We start from the raw sequence: 17,689 nt of genomic DNA on the forward strand, positions 1-17,689 counted from the left end.
GGCAATTTCAATTCAGTTATGTCTTTAAAAGATAGCTGGTATTGAAAGAATATACTTGCACTTGTTTTATGCAGATAGAAGAATGAGCTAGTAAAATGAATTGCACAAATTCGGCAGGTGGGAAATTTAATTTTTGAGTACTCTGCAATGTAAAACTAAGACATTCTTTATAAGATTTTACCTTTGCTCTTCCAGATTACCACCTGAATATTTTTTTAGGCTGATAATTCAAAGATGTGATTCCCATTCTAACAAGTGAACTACAGTGACAGGTTTTTTTTCAACCTATAAGGAACAAATGATTCTTTAGCATTGCTGCCCATCAAGATCTCTGGCTTTTTCAAATCTATCATCACCTACTTTGTACACTGGATGTCCTCATGAAGCCTCTTTGATTTTTCCTTTGGGCCCGACTGGTCTGATAATCAGTCTCCCCGCAATCACAGTCATTTTCTTTGCTGCTATATCCCTGGGAATGTATACTCCGTGTTCTTTTTCTCATAGCAAGAATGTCACTGGCCCCTTTGCATTTGTGAATACGTAGTTTTCCAGACGTGTCTTCAATACACTGCCATTTCTGAGGGAAAAGAAAAAGACAGTCTATTGAAACACAGAGGGCAATAATATTCTAGAGAACATTTATTTCTTTTTGCACCTTGTTAAACATTAATCTGTGTACTACAGTGACATTTAACTTCTGGTTTTTAAATGACTACCCTTCCTATGACAATAAATAAATAAAAATGTAATTATTTTTAGGCAAATTAGCTTTTAAAAAATGAAATGCAAACAAAGTAGAAATCTTTCAGGTGAATTTTGTTGGGAGAGGATACATTTATAATTTGCCAAATTCAAAAAGTACTTGCCTGATTTTCATGTCCCTTTAAACTTTATTTTAGTGTTGGCTTTGTTTTGGTCAGAGCTGGATGAAATTTCTACACAATTAATGAAGCCATGCTTGCTAAGTTTCCAAAAATGAGATACCAGGCTCAAGGTTGACTCGGCCTTCCATTCTTCCGAGGTCGGTAAAAGGAGGACCAAGATCGTTGGGGGCAATATGCTGACTCTGTAAAACCACTTAGAGAGAGCTGTTAAGCACTGTGAAGCAGTGTATAAGTCTAAGTGCTGTTGCTATTGCTATGTACATATCAGTGGTGGATTCTAATCGGTGTTACCACTGGTTTGCTTTATGCATGCGCTTTGCACATGATGAGCATGTGTGTCCTCGCTTTGCTCGCACGCCAAACAAGCGCATTGACTTGCTGAACAGCCGAGGTATTGCAATCAGCTCTGCTGCGCCTTTCAGCTGGGCTAAAAATGAAGGAATAAAGGTAGGTATAGAGCAGGGGCGGACAGGAGGGCCCAGATGATGGTCAGAGCGAACCGGTTTGCTGTCACATCAATATCTCCGCTACCGGCTCTCCCAAACCAGGGTGAACTGGTAGCAACCCACCACTGGTACTTATCCCTGAGGTCTGTAGCCAGTGAAAAAGCGACAGAGCTGAGATAGGATTCACCAAACAAATCTGCACTGTTTCAGAAGAAAAGCAGCAGCAGCATTGGAAAGCCTTTGATTTGAAAAAAGTTGAGACTGCACTTCTTGCTGTTACCAAAAGGGGTCGGCAGAACTCTGCTCATAATTTAATGTTTTGAGATGCATAGGAACTTTCTTTATTCTGAGAAAGATATACACAGCTACTAGTGGAAAAATAATTCTAGTAGAAAAGTAGTAATTTGTTTTATGAAGTTACAGCTCTATTCAATGAGAAGTGATTTGTTCATGATAACCTGGAAACTACATTATTAGCAAGAAGATTGATCCATCATGTCAGTGTCAACCCTCAGTGACTACATAGATACATTTTCTCCAGCGGGATTTGTCCCTAACTTGGTATTTCAGATCTTTGAATGGTGCACCTGTCACCACTGTTAATTAGCCCATCAAAAGGACTAGAATAACTGAAATTTAGAGCATCTAATCTGGTGCTTAGCAGTTCTTGAGTTAAATAGATAAAACACTCATCTGTTGACTTCACCCTTGATGAGGAAGCACCCTGAGTATACAGGATACCTCACTGAATATTTAAGCCACTACTTGAACTGCCAGGATTCTATATATAATTTTCAGAAAATAAGTAATTAATAAGTAATTCCATCTTTATTTTTTACACTCTGATGTAAAAGTAATATACTCATATCAATCATGTGAGGAATACTGGGTAGATTTACATTGTAATAGGAGGATGTAGAGGTGAGGAAAGATAATTCCAGTACCAAAGTGATAAAGCATGTGCTATTTGCTAAAATTTGAATTTATTTATTTATCCTTAATGTTTTTACAACTCCTGTTGGAAATAGGCAAATTATTTCTATATTATAGATAGAGAACCATATTTTGTCCAAGATCATCCATTAGAATAGAAAATATTACTACTGATTTTCTCATAGACACTTAATGCTTAATTCTGACCATAATACCTAAACAACTTATAGATGTAAGAACATATAGGCATGTTTATCTTGACTGTATGTATAGTAGCTTTCTGATATTGCTGCCTTTTCTCAGAGTAATCCTGGACCTTGTGCTTCCATCCTCCTGCGACATTCTTTTCTGAAATAATTTTCACAGACTAAGCTATCTGGAAAAAAAAAACTTTTCCTGTCTGTTGAAGAAATTACAGAGAACCAATGGTGACAAACATAATTCTGGAAAGATTTTCAATAAACCACATGAGGTAGATTATGATGATCTCCCTTTATTGGTTTTTGTAAGAGTGTTAATGTAGCTTTGTATTCAACATCATTAAAGTGCAATAAATGTCCCTCTGAAGTCTAAAAAGTGAACACTGTTTATTTAATATGCTGTGACAGCTTGAAACAGCCACAAAAGCCTTTCGTGTAATAAGGAAATTAATTACATCGTCTACAAAATATGTCTCAGTGATAGGCACGCCTGAAGGTTAGGGAAAGAAACATTGCCAGCTGACAATTCAAGCTTTAAATATGCTGGAAAGTTTGACTGCCAAGACATAAAAAGTGCATCACGGAGTAAAGAACTTATTCATAGGATTCAGCAAGACTTAAATTTCCTCAATGTGGTCTGCACTATAATATATGTGGTAAAAGAGGTTAGTTAAGAATGAATAGATGCTGAGTGAAGGTAGATTGAATACACAGGCAGTCCCCCGTAACAGCCATTCAATTATGACTGTTTAAAGTTACAAAGGCACTGAATGAGAAGTGGCTATGACCAGTTCTCAAAGTTCCAGTACCCACATAATCACGTGATTACGATCTGGGTGCTTGGCAACCAGCTTCCAATTATGACCGTTGCAGCACCCACCTATGTGACTGTAATTTGCAACCTTCCTTGCTGGCAAAGGAAGCAAGCAAAGTCAAGGGGCAAGATGGTAGGGAAGACTGCAAGTTGTTGGGGTAAGTCCTCCCCACCAATGCACCCAGCCCCTTTGCACTTCCACCATGTCCCCTGGTCACTCACACACCATCGCACACCTTTACCCCATGTGGCAGTAGCCACCCCAAGCCCTGCTGAACTCCTGCCATAGCTCTCCCACTATTTGCACACTCTTGTGCATTTTTCTTGCCAGCAGCAACCATCTACTTAACTGCCAGCCTGCTTATAAGATAAGTGGGACTTGCAACTTCTTTTTTAGCTTCCCCCAATGCCATCATAACTCAAGGACTACCTTTAAAAATAAGTGACTAGAGGAAATAAATATGTTACAATTGTTTGATCTTACAAGGCGAAGAGGATTGACTTGTGACTATTTATATATATATGAAGGTTGAGTAATGGGCTGAGATGAAAGGGAAGTCTGAGAAAGTCATGGTAGGATGGCATTGATAAACTCATAATTGCTAGGTTTATCAGGAACCTGTTTGATGCCTCCTATATACCTTAGTTAATCGACTCGCAAAAAGTTAATTTCTTTTGTCTTTTTGGTTGGGTGGTCTATATCATCCTTTTTTCCTTTTATATTGACCCAAATGCATTCAAGATGGTTTTCATCATTGTTCTGCTCTATTTCTGTAGATAAGTAGTTATTTCTTATATATAATGGAACTCCACTCCACTTTTATTAGGTCTGTTTTGTTTAATCCCTCTAGCTGTATATTCCATTCATTGGTTTCATCCCACCAAGTTTCCGTAATGCAACAATATCATATCTGCCCTCATATACTTGAATTTCTAGATCACTCTGTTTAGTCCTCATCCTTTGTCATTGCTGTATAGACATTTGAGTCCTTTTTGACGGACCTTGTATTTACTTTCTACATACCCTGTTTGTATCTCCTTCTTTCTTACCACATGTTTGATTAGTGCACATGCTATGGCACACACTATCAAGAGTTTGATTTTACTTGGTACTAAAAAGTCCCTTACAAAGCTGGTTCATGTGACATGTGCTATCAAATTAATCACTGCATTATCACATCAACTCTTAAAGAATTATGAGGTTTAATTAAATATTATGTGATTATCTGCTACTTACCTGACCAGGTTGCTCACAAGCTGTTTGGTATCGCGTTTGTTGACATAATTCTTTTACTCTCTCATATTTAGGCAAATGATTTGATTGCTGGGTATTTTTGCCCAATTCTTCCTTCTTACGCAAAAATTTGCTTTAAAAAGAAAAGAAACAGTACTTTTGAGAATGTATGAATAATATACATAAAACAGAAGTGTCTCTATGAGGGGGAAGTAAATCAAAAAGGACTGACAATTGCTTATCAGAGAATTAAAATGCAATGCATTTGAAACACAGGTCAGGGTGAGACATGAGAAGAGCTTTAATCTAAAGAGGGGTTTCTCAACCTTGGCAACTTTAAGATGGGTGGACTTCAATTCCCAGAACTCCCCAACCTGCACGGATGGACTTCAACTCCCAGAATTCTCCTGCCTCTACACTGAAGTCCACATATGGTAAAGTTGCCAAAGACTGAGAAACACTAGCATAAAGAGATCTTTGAGCAGTCTTATATGATTTATGCATGTTCACCAGGATATCTAAAAAGATCTTCTGCATGCTCAGTTCTTTCCGATGTACAGATTACCAAATTTTGCAGGGAGATCCGAACACTGGAGGGGGATCATATTTTAATGTAGACACGTAAATGTATATGTATATGATATACCGTATTTTTTGGAGTGTAAAACCGTCCGGACTATAAGACGCACCTACCTTTTTGGGTGAGGAAAACAAGAAAAGAAATCTGCCTCTGCCTCCCAGCAATTTTGCCTCGTTGCAGTAAACAGCAAATAGCTTGCTTTACTTTCGTTTTCGTTTTCAGCATAGCTTGATTAGCACAAGAAAAAAAATCTGCTCCCAGCAATTTACTTCCTTGCAGCAAGCAGCAGAGGCCCCCACAACAATAGGCAATGGCAATCCCTGCAGCCTGAAACAGCTGAGAGTCAGGAGGCCGATCCAACTGACAATCAACTTGTGCTAATTAGGCTGTGCTGAAGCTGAAATGGGCTGTTTCTTCTTGCTGCTTGCTGCTTGCTGCAAGGAGGTAAATTGCTGGGAGGCAGAGGCCAAAGGGTGGGGGCCAGTGGGTGGGCAGGGCTACATTCAGTGTATAAGACGCACCCAAATTTTCACCTCCTTTTAGGGGGCAAAAAGGTGCATCTTATACTCCTAAAAATACGGTATATGTATATGTTGGACAAAGGTGACTGGCAGGATTCAATGCTGCATTTCATGCAGTTGTTGTCTCCTAATGAGAGATTGCATGGATGGAAGATATATGTTCTACATTAAAATATGCAGGATAAACTCAAACAGGGATATGACATTTGCAAAACCCTTCCTTTCTATCATTTCTTGGCAAAGAGTGAAAAACAGGGCAGAGTTGGCATCTGGCCTCGCCTTTAGTACTGCACTGGGTGATCTCCCTAGGCTTGTTCACCACAAGTTTTTAACATGGAAGCTGTCAAAGAGTTGGAAGGATTCCTTCCTCAGCTCATATACTTTGGCAGGCTCCTTCTTATATACTTCAGTTGTGATAATATCTGACTGGGGCAAGGATGAAAAGAGACAAACCAGTAGTGTCTTTTGTCAAATGACTAAAAGAGAGAGAGAGAGAGAGAGAGAGGGGGAGGGAGGGAGAGAAAAGAACAGATTCTCTTCTCTAAGCATGCTGGTTTGTGAGGGACAGTGCAGGCCTAAAACCAAACCAATTTCATTCTTATTAAAATGTTGGGTTTTGTTATTTTGTTCCTTTCCTCAATTCCTAAAAGGGTGCCATTGGAAAAAGTTTGTATTACTAAAACTGAGGAGATGGAAAGCAGCTCACACCCAGTGAGATCTGGGAGGAAAAAACCCAAATATTGTTTCTGTTTTGCCTTCTTCCCATTCTCTAAAGCAGGGGTCTCCAGCCTTGGCAACTTTAAGATTTGTGGACTTCAACTCCCAGAGTTCCTCAGCCAGCTTTGCTGGGAGTTGAAGTCCACAAGTCTTAAAGTTGCCAAGGCTGGAGACCCCTACTCTAAAGCATCCAAGGTGATTCTCTTTTACAATTCGGGTCAACCTGGCATGGCAAGGAATCAGCTTCACAACCTGCACTGTTAATAAGCAAACCTGCACTGTTAAGCAAAACCAGGTTGAACAAAGGATGCCCCTGCATACAAAATTAAGAGCATTGCCCACCAGGCAATTTTCCTAGAACAAGCTCAACTTCAATAATTACCCTCTTTCCACCAGGAATGTATCACGCCAAACTTTGGTTTTCTTGTTTGTTCGAAACCTAAAATCAAAATAACAATAATTTACTGTTGGCATTCATGGCTATGTTTGGTTATGCAATTAAAGCTGAATTTATTTTTACTCCATGCAACTCAACAACTCTCACAACTTCCACAATTTTATAAATACGATCTTTAAAAATGTTTTATGTGCTGGGAAAGCAAGGGTCACTTGTACTTGTTTAGGCATGTTTCATTTTCCATCTGCTTCACAATCTAACTCGGGCATTTGCTGCCAAATAAGCTTCAAGAAAGTGCTTCAGCTCACCTGTTTCCTGATTTTTCAAGGTCCAGAAGTTTAAGAATAGATTTGCCATCCATATCTGGAGGTGTATCGAGTCCTGCAATATCCAAAACTGTTGGAGCAAGGTCAATATTCAGCACCATGTGAGATACTCTGCAAATGAACAGAAAAGGTCAGAGCTGTATTATGCACATTAAAAGAAACATCTTAAATCTTTGTAGAATTAAAAGAATCTGAGTGTCATTTTATACAAGTACAGCACCTTAAGACAACATTGTATGCAATGGCAGTTTCAAGTTTCTTCCAAGTTTCCCTTACCGGACAGTGAATTAGGACGAGGCACACTAATTTCATGATGTACTAAGTTATGCAATGAGATAAAGCAGCCATGCTATTTGAGCCAGCAGACTTGTGGCTAAATATTTATATACACTGTAAAGCCACAGTAAGTGAAATATATCCTCACATGACCCCATTACAGTCTTAGCAGCAAGCTACAAAATAACTGTCCAAGACTATAATAATAAAAAAGGAATATGCCATTATATTTCTAGCAAAGTTGGGAAAGAATAATATTTACAAAGTAACAAAAAGATGCTCTTCTTTGTTCATGCTTTGCAATAATCTTGATGAAATAAATCATCCACAAGAATGACAATCAAATGTGCTTACAAATATTTTACATTAGGTACAACAGCTGTGCTGCAGACATAGGAGAACGTACACTGATCCCGGCTCTATACTTGGACCACGAATAAAGAAAGGAACACGAATATCAAAATCATATGGCATTGACTTTCCCTTGACCAGTCCAAACTGTCCAATATGGTAACCATGATCAGCAGTGTAAATAATGTAAGTATTCTCCAGTTCTCCAGTTTCCACTAGCATATGATATAACTGAAATGCAATAAATGGAAAAAAGATCAATGCAAACCAATGCTAAATCAATCATTATAAATACACACAAAGCAGTATTTACAAAATTTACATTTAAACAATTCTGTTAGGGCTATGTCACTAAAACCAATTAAAATCCAGCAATCATGAAACATTTACCATATGCTTCTAGAAGAGATTATACAAATTCCATCAGATATAAAGCAATATTGAAATGCACATTTTAGAGCTTGAAGCTTCGAACAAAATGCATGCATTTCATCAGTGGTTCCCAGATTGGAACAAAGCCCAGTAGTTTGTCATGATTTTGGAAGAGAACTAGTCTATTTCAAGGTTGAAACAATTGAGGCTTTGAACCATTATAAGAGTGACAATTGGACTTCGGTACCGAGTATTTATTTTTTCTTTTTAATTCCTAGCCTACCAATTCAACAGCGGGATTTTGGCTTGACTGATCTGAAACATTGTAGGCCACTAATGTAAAAGTGGCCATTCATTTCGTAGGCCCAGAGAAAGGGGAATTGCTGCAACTGACCACCTGCAACAGGGCTGCTATAGCTGTCTGCCTTCAAGGCAACCCCATCTTCCTGGTCCCATCCTACTTTAGTAGGTTGTTGCTTTTTAATGACTTTATGCTTCGTTACAATGTAGTGTAGTAAGCATTAGATGTGGAGATTGAGCCTCCCTCCCCTTAACCCTGCTTTTCGGTTATCTTGCACACATAAAGAAACAACTTACAGGTTACCTGAAATTTTTTCTTTTTGCTTTATTTTTCTTTCACCTTTCCTTTACAGTACCCCTCCAGTTTAAGGCTAGATAACTAGATCCAGTTTATCTGCCCTATTAAATTCTACTCTCCAAAGTCATGATGGGAAGAGGCAGAGGAATAGCCAAAGAGAGAGATGCTAATCAGAAAGAAGAGAAGGACCAAGGCAGAATTTGCTGGTCAGGGTGGGGAGAAAACAACTATATAGATGCCTGACTTAATAGTACACTCTTCTTGTGGTACGTCAGCTAGCATTATAATGGAAGAAGCCAAGACAAAGCCCAGGACCAAATAGGCTCTTCACCCTTCACAAACAGAAAACAGCTCCCATTAACAAACCACTGGCCACCTGATTATCATTCCCTATTCATATATGGTTATTGGTGGCTTATGAAAGCTGTTCTTCAGATACCAACCAATTCACCTGTGTCTAGCACTAGATGTAGAGGGCGGAAAGAGCTGCTACCAAGGAAACAGAGAAAAAGAGCCTGATGCCAAGCCAAGTATTTAATGTGAATAAAAGTTTTAAACAAGTTCTTCCCTAGCTCACATGAAGATAAAGGGAAGGATGGGAGAATACCTTCAGACTTGTAAGATTCTATTATTGTAGCTTTACAATATAAATAGTACTGATCTATGAGGCATTGGTTTCCTAGACTGAACTACTTTGAGGGACTGACAATATTCTTCCCACCCTTATTGTGAGCATTCAGTGGGACTTTGGTTGCTAATTATCTTGCAAGATAAAATGCACTGGCTCTGAGACCACACACACTTATTTATTGCCTTAAAGACATAGACATGATTCTTTCAACAGCAGCAGCCACAGCCCAGTCAGACGAAAAAGACAGCTAACACAATGTCTTCATGCCATTGCCTGTCTATTTGGTAAGTAAACTGTTGCTGTTTTTAAAATTAATTCTGTTATGGTGAAACTTAAGTTCATGATATGGATAGTTGGCAGGTAAATACAAAATAAGTGTGCTTGTGAGAATGAGGCCTTGTGAAGTAACGTTGCTGAGATTAATTTGCTTTGAATGATTTGTTGGGCCTATTTGGAAGTGGGCAGACTGTGTAAGCTGCTATGACTTGTAGAAGCCGAGTTTCCAAAGTATATTCAAAAATACACCTACTGACATTTGGAATTGTTTGATGAACTTCTGATTTTTCTTCTGTTTAACTTTTGCTGATTCAGCTGTGGTTGTGAGTGATATATGCTTGTGAATATACAATCAAATGCAAATAAACACATGAGCACATAATTGTCCCCACTATTGCTTAATCAGTTTTCAGAAAACATTCTGGTCTCAACCAATATTCTGTATTTTTTCTGAGAGAATTATAATTAAGCACTTTAAGTAGAAAACAGTACTTACTTTAAAAATTATCTGGAAAGATAACAAATCTGATAGGAATAGTAGCACCCATAAGAAATTAACATTTTGTCTATGTCTGCATCTGGTTACTTATAGCTTGGCTGGTTGGCTTTGTACTTGTGGGCTGGCTGTTAACTGTTGAATATCAATGAATCTTTCTAGCTTCCTCTCTTTGGTTTGTACTGTGTTGCTGAGCACAGAGATGTGTTTAATTGAAGACTTTTGTGGTCTTTCCTGAACACCTTAAGGGTTTTTCTAAGTTAATGGTTGGGCAAAAATGCTTTACTTATGATATTTTTAAATGTTTTTCATCGCCACTTTTCCCAACCTTCATGCGAGTTCATTGGCCAGCCATCACCTACTTTTGTGGTCCTGGGCCATAAAGCAGGGCAGCTGCAACAGCACTTAAACTTACTGTAATATATAGTTTCACAGTGCTTTACAGCATCTCTAAGCAGTCAGCATATTGCCTGTAACAATCTTGAGTCCTCATTTTACGGACCTTGGATGGAACGCTGAGAAAGCAGTAAGGATCTGATTCCAAGTTCTCATTTTTCTCTTGGAATCCCAGAGCATACAACTTATTTTAAGTTTGATATGATGAAAGACTGAATCTTTTGAATTTTATTCTATTTGATTCTTTCAAATGTGGCTGTTTGTTTCAGGATCAAAACAAACCATGTTTTCCATTTTATGTGCACCCTGGGAAGCTCCTGTAGGTCTCTGCAATTCTGATATCCTCCAGGTCATATGAATCTATTTGACTGCAAAACAAGCAACTATGACTGTAAAATTAAACTTTAGAGACTAACACTGACACAGGAAGTCTCCTTAAATCTGTTCAAATACAATTTGTTTAACTTTTCTGTCTTTTCTTTTTCATCAGCTAAAATGAATCTATCAACCTATTTTCAATGACTATTTCAAACAACCCAAGGAAGCTTCTATTATAGAATGTTTTCAATACAGAACACGGAGGGACTTATACAGGTAGTTCTTACATCTTACAACTATTCGTTTAGTGACCATTTGAAGTTACAACAGTGCTGAAAAGTAACTTATGATCGTTTTCCCCATTTATGGCCATCGCAGCATCACCATGGTTACGTGATCAAAGTTTGGGTTCTTGATAACTGGCATGGATTTATGACAGTTGCACTGTCCTAGGGTTCTGTGATCACCTTTTTTGCAACTTTTCCAGCTGGTTTTTGACAAACAAAGTCAATGGGGAAAGCCAGATTTGCTTTAACAACCGCATGATTCACATAACAACTGTAGTGATTTAGTTAACCACTCTGACAAAAATTGAGGCACAACTCACTTAACAATTGCTTCGCTTAGCTTAGCAACAGAAATTTTGGGCTCAGTTATGATCATAGGTTTACATTGTACACTACAATGCTTCACTACACAATATGCTGTCTATTTTACCAGATGAAATCTTACCCTTTTTCATGTACTTGATTTGCCTTTTAATCGGTACTGTTGAAAGAATGAATGGAATAAAAATTGGGGTATTCATATAAAAATGGAATGTATTGGTGAGTAGAATTCTCTGACAAGGATTTCCTACCACAACAATATTCAGATATTGATATTGTTCAATATTTAGAACAGAGCAGAATGTAGTACTACAGAATGGCTTTAAGCATTTTTATTTGCTTACCCTTTCCATGGAATCATCAACTGACAGCAGAGTTTGAAGCCTTTTGCGTTGCAAGATATTTGTAAATTCCATATGGATGGGAAGCATAGGCCCTGTATACTGCATGATCCAGTGCTTATCCATATTGGGTGCATAGTTGTAACTAGGAGTTCTGCAGGGGAAGATAATATAGATTAAGCTCCAGATGCAAAATCTGCCCCTTTTGCTATTATCTACTGCACATCAAAATAACTTTCAGAAAAAATGCAAGTTTATGAAATACATTCTTATAAATTACCAGTTGAGAGTAAGCAATCACAATTAAGTAGGTAGTTTATTTCATACAATTCTGAGATCTGACTTCCAGCGTATTATTTATAATCCCAATATTATAAAATCACCTGGTCTTTTCTGAGGCCGATGTTTTGCTTCTCATCCAAGAAGCTTCTTCAGCTCCAGAGCTTCTTGAAGCTTCTTGGATGAGATGCAAAACATCTTCAAAGAAAAACTAGAAAGTTCAGTTGCCTCTTGAAAAAGCACCTTTGGGACAACTATGACCTGGTTGACTGAGAATCTCCATAGACATTAATTGATGTTTTAAATAATAAAGGCAATATGCTCCTAAGAAACACCTTTCTCAAGGATATGAGTGTTGTTCTGTGTGACTCCCGAGGTCTAAACTAATCTCTTGCTCGCAAGCCATAGAGTAGTGTTTTTCAAACTTGCCACTTTAAAAGGTATGGACTTAAACTATAAGAACTGCCCAGGCAGCATGCTTTCAACTTTCAGGCTTGCTGGCTGTACCACAGCACGTTTTTTTTCACTGACTAATTTCTGAAAATTAACATTTTTGAAATTAATATATAGGTAAACTTCTGCACTATATGTACATCACCAGTCACGAGATTTAGGAAAATTAAGAATAAATATTATTTCCCTTACTCAATAGCAAAAAGAAAATTTTCTCCTGGTGCAAGAATGTCATGTAATTAAGCAATTGCTTAATTAATAGACATTCCTCATTAACAGACACTGTATCACAGTTCTTTAGTAATAATGATAATTTTTCATCTATGTTTGCCAAGTTATCAAGCAACATTTGTTCTGCTTTCCATTCTTTGCAGCAGACAGCTCCTATGGTTGCACAGCATCACAATTTCTGCCACTCACATAAATAAACAAATAAAATAAAACCAAGCACGCACATACATGCCACTCTCTGCAGCACTGTTATCTTGATTTCTGTATAATTGCCATGGTTAGAGCCAGAAAATAGTGTTTATCTTCCGTTTTGATTACTAAAGAGTCTATTGATGTTTGGATGCTGCCCACAGAGAGTCAAGCTGCCCCAGTTGCCCCTAAGACAATGTCTGCAGCCATCATTAAGAAGGATGTTATGTCTGTTCTCATTATGATATGGGAGAATATAACACTAATGCTACTGTTTGTGCTGTAAATATTTCATTGGGTGTTGCTGAAAACAGAATGCCCCGAGTCAAAGATTTTAATGTCCTCTGAGACATCCATAACTGAATTATTGAAGGCTAATACTCTTCAGGCCAAAATAATGTCTTTCAAATCTCAGTCTCACCAGTGCAACTTACACATGGTTGGAATTCCACAATGAGCAGAACATATTAGGTGGGATATTAGCTCTGCCAGAAGATTATCAATAGAAACCGAGAGGGCTCTCTGCATTCCGCCCTTTCCTTTTTCTATAGCTGACAAGCCTTTGCCATTTATTGGGAAATACAATATCTCAGACTGAGATCCATATTATGTTCTGTCCAAACTACTTTAAGAAATTACAAGACTGTAAGAAGTTTTTTCCCACAGGAAGAAATACAATTTGGGAGATAAATTTTAAAATGTTATTGAACTTTCAGTCATTTTTGTTATCTGACAAGCTAAGGGCATCCAGACAACTTGTGGAAGCAGGAAAAAGCAATCTGTATTTTTAAAAAATTTCGCTACCAAAGTCACATTAGTGCAGGGCTGTCAAACTCGTAGCCTGTGGCCGGATGCGTCATGCACTGGCCATGTCCATGCCTGGTTTAGCAAAGGGGAAAAAAGTCCCAATACATCACATGACGCCACTATGATGCCGCAAGTTTGACAGCCCTGCATCAGTGGATTGAAAATTTCCCCCCTTTTCTACAGAACTTATTTCTAACTTCAAGCTATTTCTCTCTATTTCATGATAATATATTTGTACAGAAAGCTTGGGTGAGGGAAATATACAGTATATACTGTATGAGACAATTCTGAATGTGCAAGGAATGTTTCAATTTGATAGATTTTTTAAAATAAGATTGCTGAAGGGAAAAATGGGGTGAAAATATATTTATGACTTTATTTACAATGCATCTGATGATCTGAGTGGTTTATAGTCCTCCATTCGACACAAAGATTAAAAATAAAATATAATAAAATTATGTAAATAAAATAATTTTTTTTCCTTCTTTTCCTTCCAATTCGGTTTCAGAACATCCCACTACTTAGAAATTCTGAAAAAAATCAATGGATGGCAGTTCATGAACAATGATAAGATTCTGTAGTGTCCAGATTATAAATTACATTTCTTACAGAAATAAGAAATCTATTGTATATTCCTAGCTGCATTTTGCCAGTACAGGTAATCCTCAACTTACAACAGTTTGTTTAGTGACCATTCAATGTTACAGCGGTACTGAAAAAAGTGACTTATGACCAGTTTTCACACTTATGACTAGTGCAGCATTTCCATGGTCAGGTGTTCAAAATTTGGCAACTGATTCATACTTGCAGACTAGTGGTGGATTTCAAAAAATTTTACTACCAGTTCTGTGAGTGTGGCTTGGTGGGTGTGGCATGGCTTGGTGAGCATGGCAGGGAAAGATACTGTAAAAGCTCCATTCCCTCCCCACTCCAGGGGAAGGTTGCTACAAAATCCTCATTTCCTCCCGATCAGCTGGGACTTGGGAGGCAGAGAATAGATGAGGGCGGGGCCAGTCAGAATTTTTACTACCGGTTCTCTGAACTACTCAAAATTTCCACTACCGGTTCTCCAGAACTGCTCAGAACCTGCTGAAACCCACCTGCGTTATAGATGGTTGCAGTGTCCTGGAGTTATGTGATCACCTTTTGCGACCTTCTGACAAGGAAAGTCAATGGGGAAGGAATCCCCACTGAATCCACTTAACAACTGTGTTAATAATTTAACAACTTCAGTGATTCACTTAACGACTGTGGCAAGAAAGGTCGTAAAATGAGGCAAAAATTACTTAACAACTTTGTTACTTAGCAACAAAAAATTTGAGCTCAATTGTTAACTCAAGGACTATCTGTATTTGTCTGTTATCCTATCTGGTTAGTCTGAATTGCATTAAATCAGCCAGAATTAATTAGGTTTCAATAAAAATATTTTCATGCTTAGGCTGTATTCTGAATTATTTATTTATCTTGCTATAAAAATTCCAAAGAAGTTCAATTTAAATTTGTCTCCAATTTCACACAAACAAAAGAATATCTAGTTCTCAGACTTGGAGGTAAAATTAATATTATTAAAATTAATTTAACTCCAAGATGATTTATATTTTAAAAGATCTTTCTATTTATATTCCTTTTATATTATTTAATAGCATTAATAGCTTAATATACTATTACATCTTCTAAAACACTTTCTTGTATGCTTTAAGATTTTTACTGTCTGCTGATAAAGATCATTTTCAGGCCTATTATTAGGTATTTTTTCCAGCTCTGGGCACTGTTTAGAATAAGGAATTGAATTGCAAAATTAAATTCCTTTTGGGCCTCAGTTTCAAAGTTCTATTTGACCTCAGTAAAATTCTGATGCATATTATCTTTATTTGATTATCACTTTCTTACTTGCATTTAATTCTACAATGTACAGTCATGTGGAAAATAAAGGACTGTGGCTAAAATTTTGAAGGTCTTAGCCATGAACAAGTTATATTATTTTTCCAACATAGTAGCAAGGAACAAAACTTTTAACAATTTAGTCATTTTTTATATTTATTTTTTATATTATTTTTTTTTCTAGCCTTACAATCCTTTTGTCTTTCATTTTAATATTATTTCTCATTGTTAACATTATATGAATACATTTGTTAGTTTGACTTAATACAAACTAAACCAAAAAAGAAAAGTCAGACAGCTTAAATTTAAACCATTACGCAGAAAAAAATGGTGCCAAAATATATTTGACCACCAAAAGAGAAGAATCCTCAATAGTTAAATATTCAAACGATGATACTTCTTACCAAATGATTATATTGCTCTTGCCATTATTTTCATGAACTATGCCAAAGTCAGGGAGACATTGGATTTTTCCTTTGTTATCTGGCCATGATAAGCTGGCAGCATATTAAACTGCAGAAACCCTCCCTTTAGCAATTTAGGCATGCAAACTGGCAGTTTATCTTCCATTTCTTCTTTTACTCTTCCAGATAAGATCTTGTTCTGTTTAGTCTTTTAGTATTAAAACAACCTGCAGCCACCACTGAATAAAAGATGCATAATACTCCCAGAATTTCAAGACAACTGGGTTGGGAGAAAATAGTGATTTCTGATTTGTGCTTTCACACTTTTTATAATCAGCTAAGCACAAATCACTTTGGCTTCAACTATTACCATATGTATTTGCAGGAGTGCATACTGAGTTTAACAAAAGTTTCCAAAGTTACCAAGTTCAGCTATTAATATCATACAGTGTTCAGTGCAGACAAAACTTTTCTCAATCTCCTAATACAGAAGAGTGGAAGTGGCTTCTAAGTTTAATGCTTGAGAGCCTTCTTTGATCATTTTTAAAGTGAGCACAGATTCCACATGCAAAATGCGGGCAAGGGTGAAGACAAACAATTTAACTCTGCTTTGCCCTCCATCATTTCCAACAGGTAACAAGCCACTCACTGCAAAAGAGGGCTTCCTTTGTGTATGAAGACCTTTCATTTAATTGGAAACCCTGGTCAATCAGAGCTCTCAAGTGTGCAGACAGCCTCCACAGAGAGTGGAGTCTCTCAGCTGCAGACACCCCCTCCCCCATATGTAGAGGGCGATGGGAACAGTACAGCTTACATGCTTTAAAAATGATTAAATGGGGCTATTACTTGGCCTTAGTTTCAACCACTCCATGAAATCTGCTTCTAATTAAATTTTTAGAACACAGCCATGTCTGAGAGGCTTCAGGCAAGTTCTCCCTCCCCTTCCTTACTCCCCTGCCTCATCCCGCTATCCTGTCTGCTATCCTGTTTATTTTTGGGGTGGGGGAAGAAACGTTAGCTGCTGAAATGATAGTGCATACTTTTGATAGTGCATAATTTTTAGAAAGTCAAAAATGTTAGAAAGTCATCCTTTCAGTATTTAAAAAGTAAGTGCTCTGGTCTAAATAGAGCTGTTTGCCTTTCCAGTGGTGGTGGTCAAAAACTCCCTGCTAAGAGGGACCATAGAAACAATCTGTTGGCAAGGGAGTGTGGCCCAGTCTCCCACAAAAACTTAATACAGGAGATAAGCAAAATGCGACAGGATTTTGCTCCCAGGAGGTGGATACAGAACTCATTACAGTTATAACCCCTATGTGCTTACAGGAGTGGCTCTCAGTCAAACAGACAGCAGAGGTGTTGAATGGTAACACTGCAAAAATCCCAGGCTCTGTATTATTAATATATTTATTAATTATTTGAGTGAGGTCTTCGAAAACATAACATGGATGACATATACATAGGGTAGATAGCGAATTATTACAGTTTCAGAACTTAGGATGGTATTGACAAGCTGCATTAATAGGTTGAGAGCAACATGATGGATTTTAACAGGAGAAAATATGTAATGCTTAATTAATTTGGAAAGGAAAAATCAAAGGCGTAAGTGTAGAGTAGGGAAGACCTTGTTGGGAAGCTATATTCCTGAAAGAAATGGGGTGTCTTGGTGGATTACAATTTGAACATGAGCCAACACCGTTGATGGAAATAAAGCAAATGCAACTCTAGGTTGC

The 17,689-nt window shown here is 37.5% G+C and overlaps 1 protein-coding gene across 3 annotated transcripts in view; it reads right to left on the minus strand.

Annotated features, from left to right (window-relative positions):
• The window catches only part of SULF1 (sulfatase 1), a 108,400-nt gene that overhangs the window by 19,197 nt on the left and 71,514 nt on the right, over positions 1–17,689 (minus strand). For all 3 annotated transcript variants that reach the window (XM_058177241.1, XM_058177240.1, XM_058177239.1), the window contains exons 8-13: positions 11,719–11,869; positions 7,735–7,910; positions 7,035–7,163; positions 6,712–6,768; positions 4,515–4,644; positions 361–577 (exon numbers count right to left, since the gene is read on the minus strand). In XM_058177241.1, the coding sequence (XP_058033224.1) occupies positions 361–577; positions 4,515–4,644; positions 6,712–6,768; positions 7,035–7,163; positions 7,735–7,910; positions 11,719–11,869 (860 nt within the window). The remainder of the gene's footprint in view (positions 1–360; positions 578–4,514; positions 4,645–6,711; positions 6,769–7,034; positions 7,164–7,734; positions 7,911–11,718; positions 11,870–17,689) is intronic.

This window comes from Ahaetulla prasina, chromosome 3, assembly GCF_028640845.1.
Source record: "Ahaetulla prasina isolate Xishuangbanna chromosome 3, ASM2864084v1, whole genome shotgun sequence".
Classification (NCBI taxonomy): domain Eukaryota; kingdom Metazoa; phylum Chordata; class Lepidosauria; order Squamata; family Colubridae; genus Ahaetulla; species Ahaetulla prasina.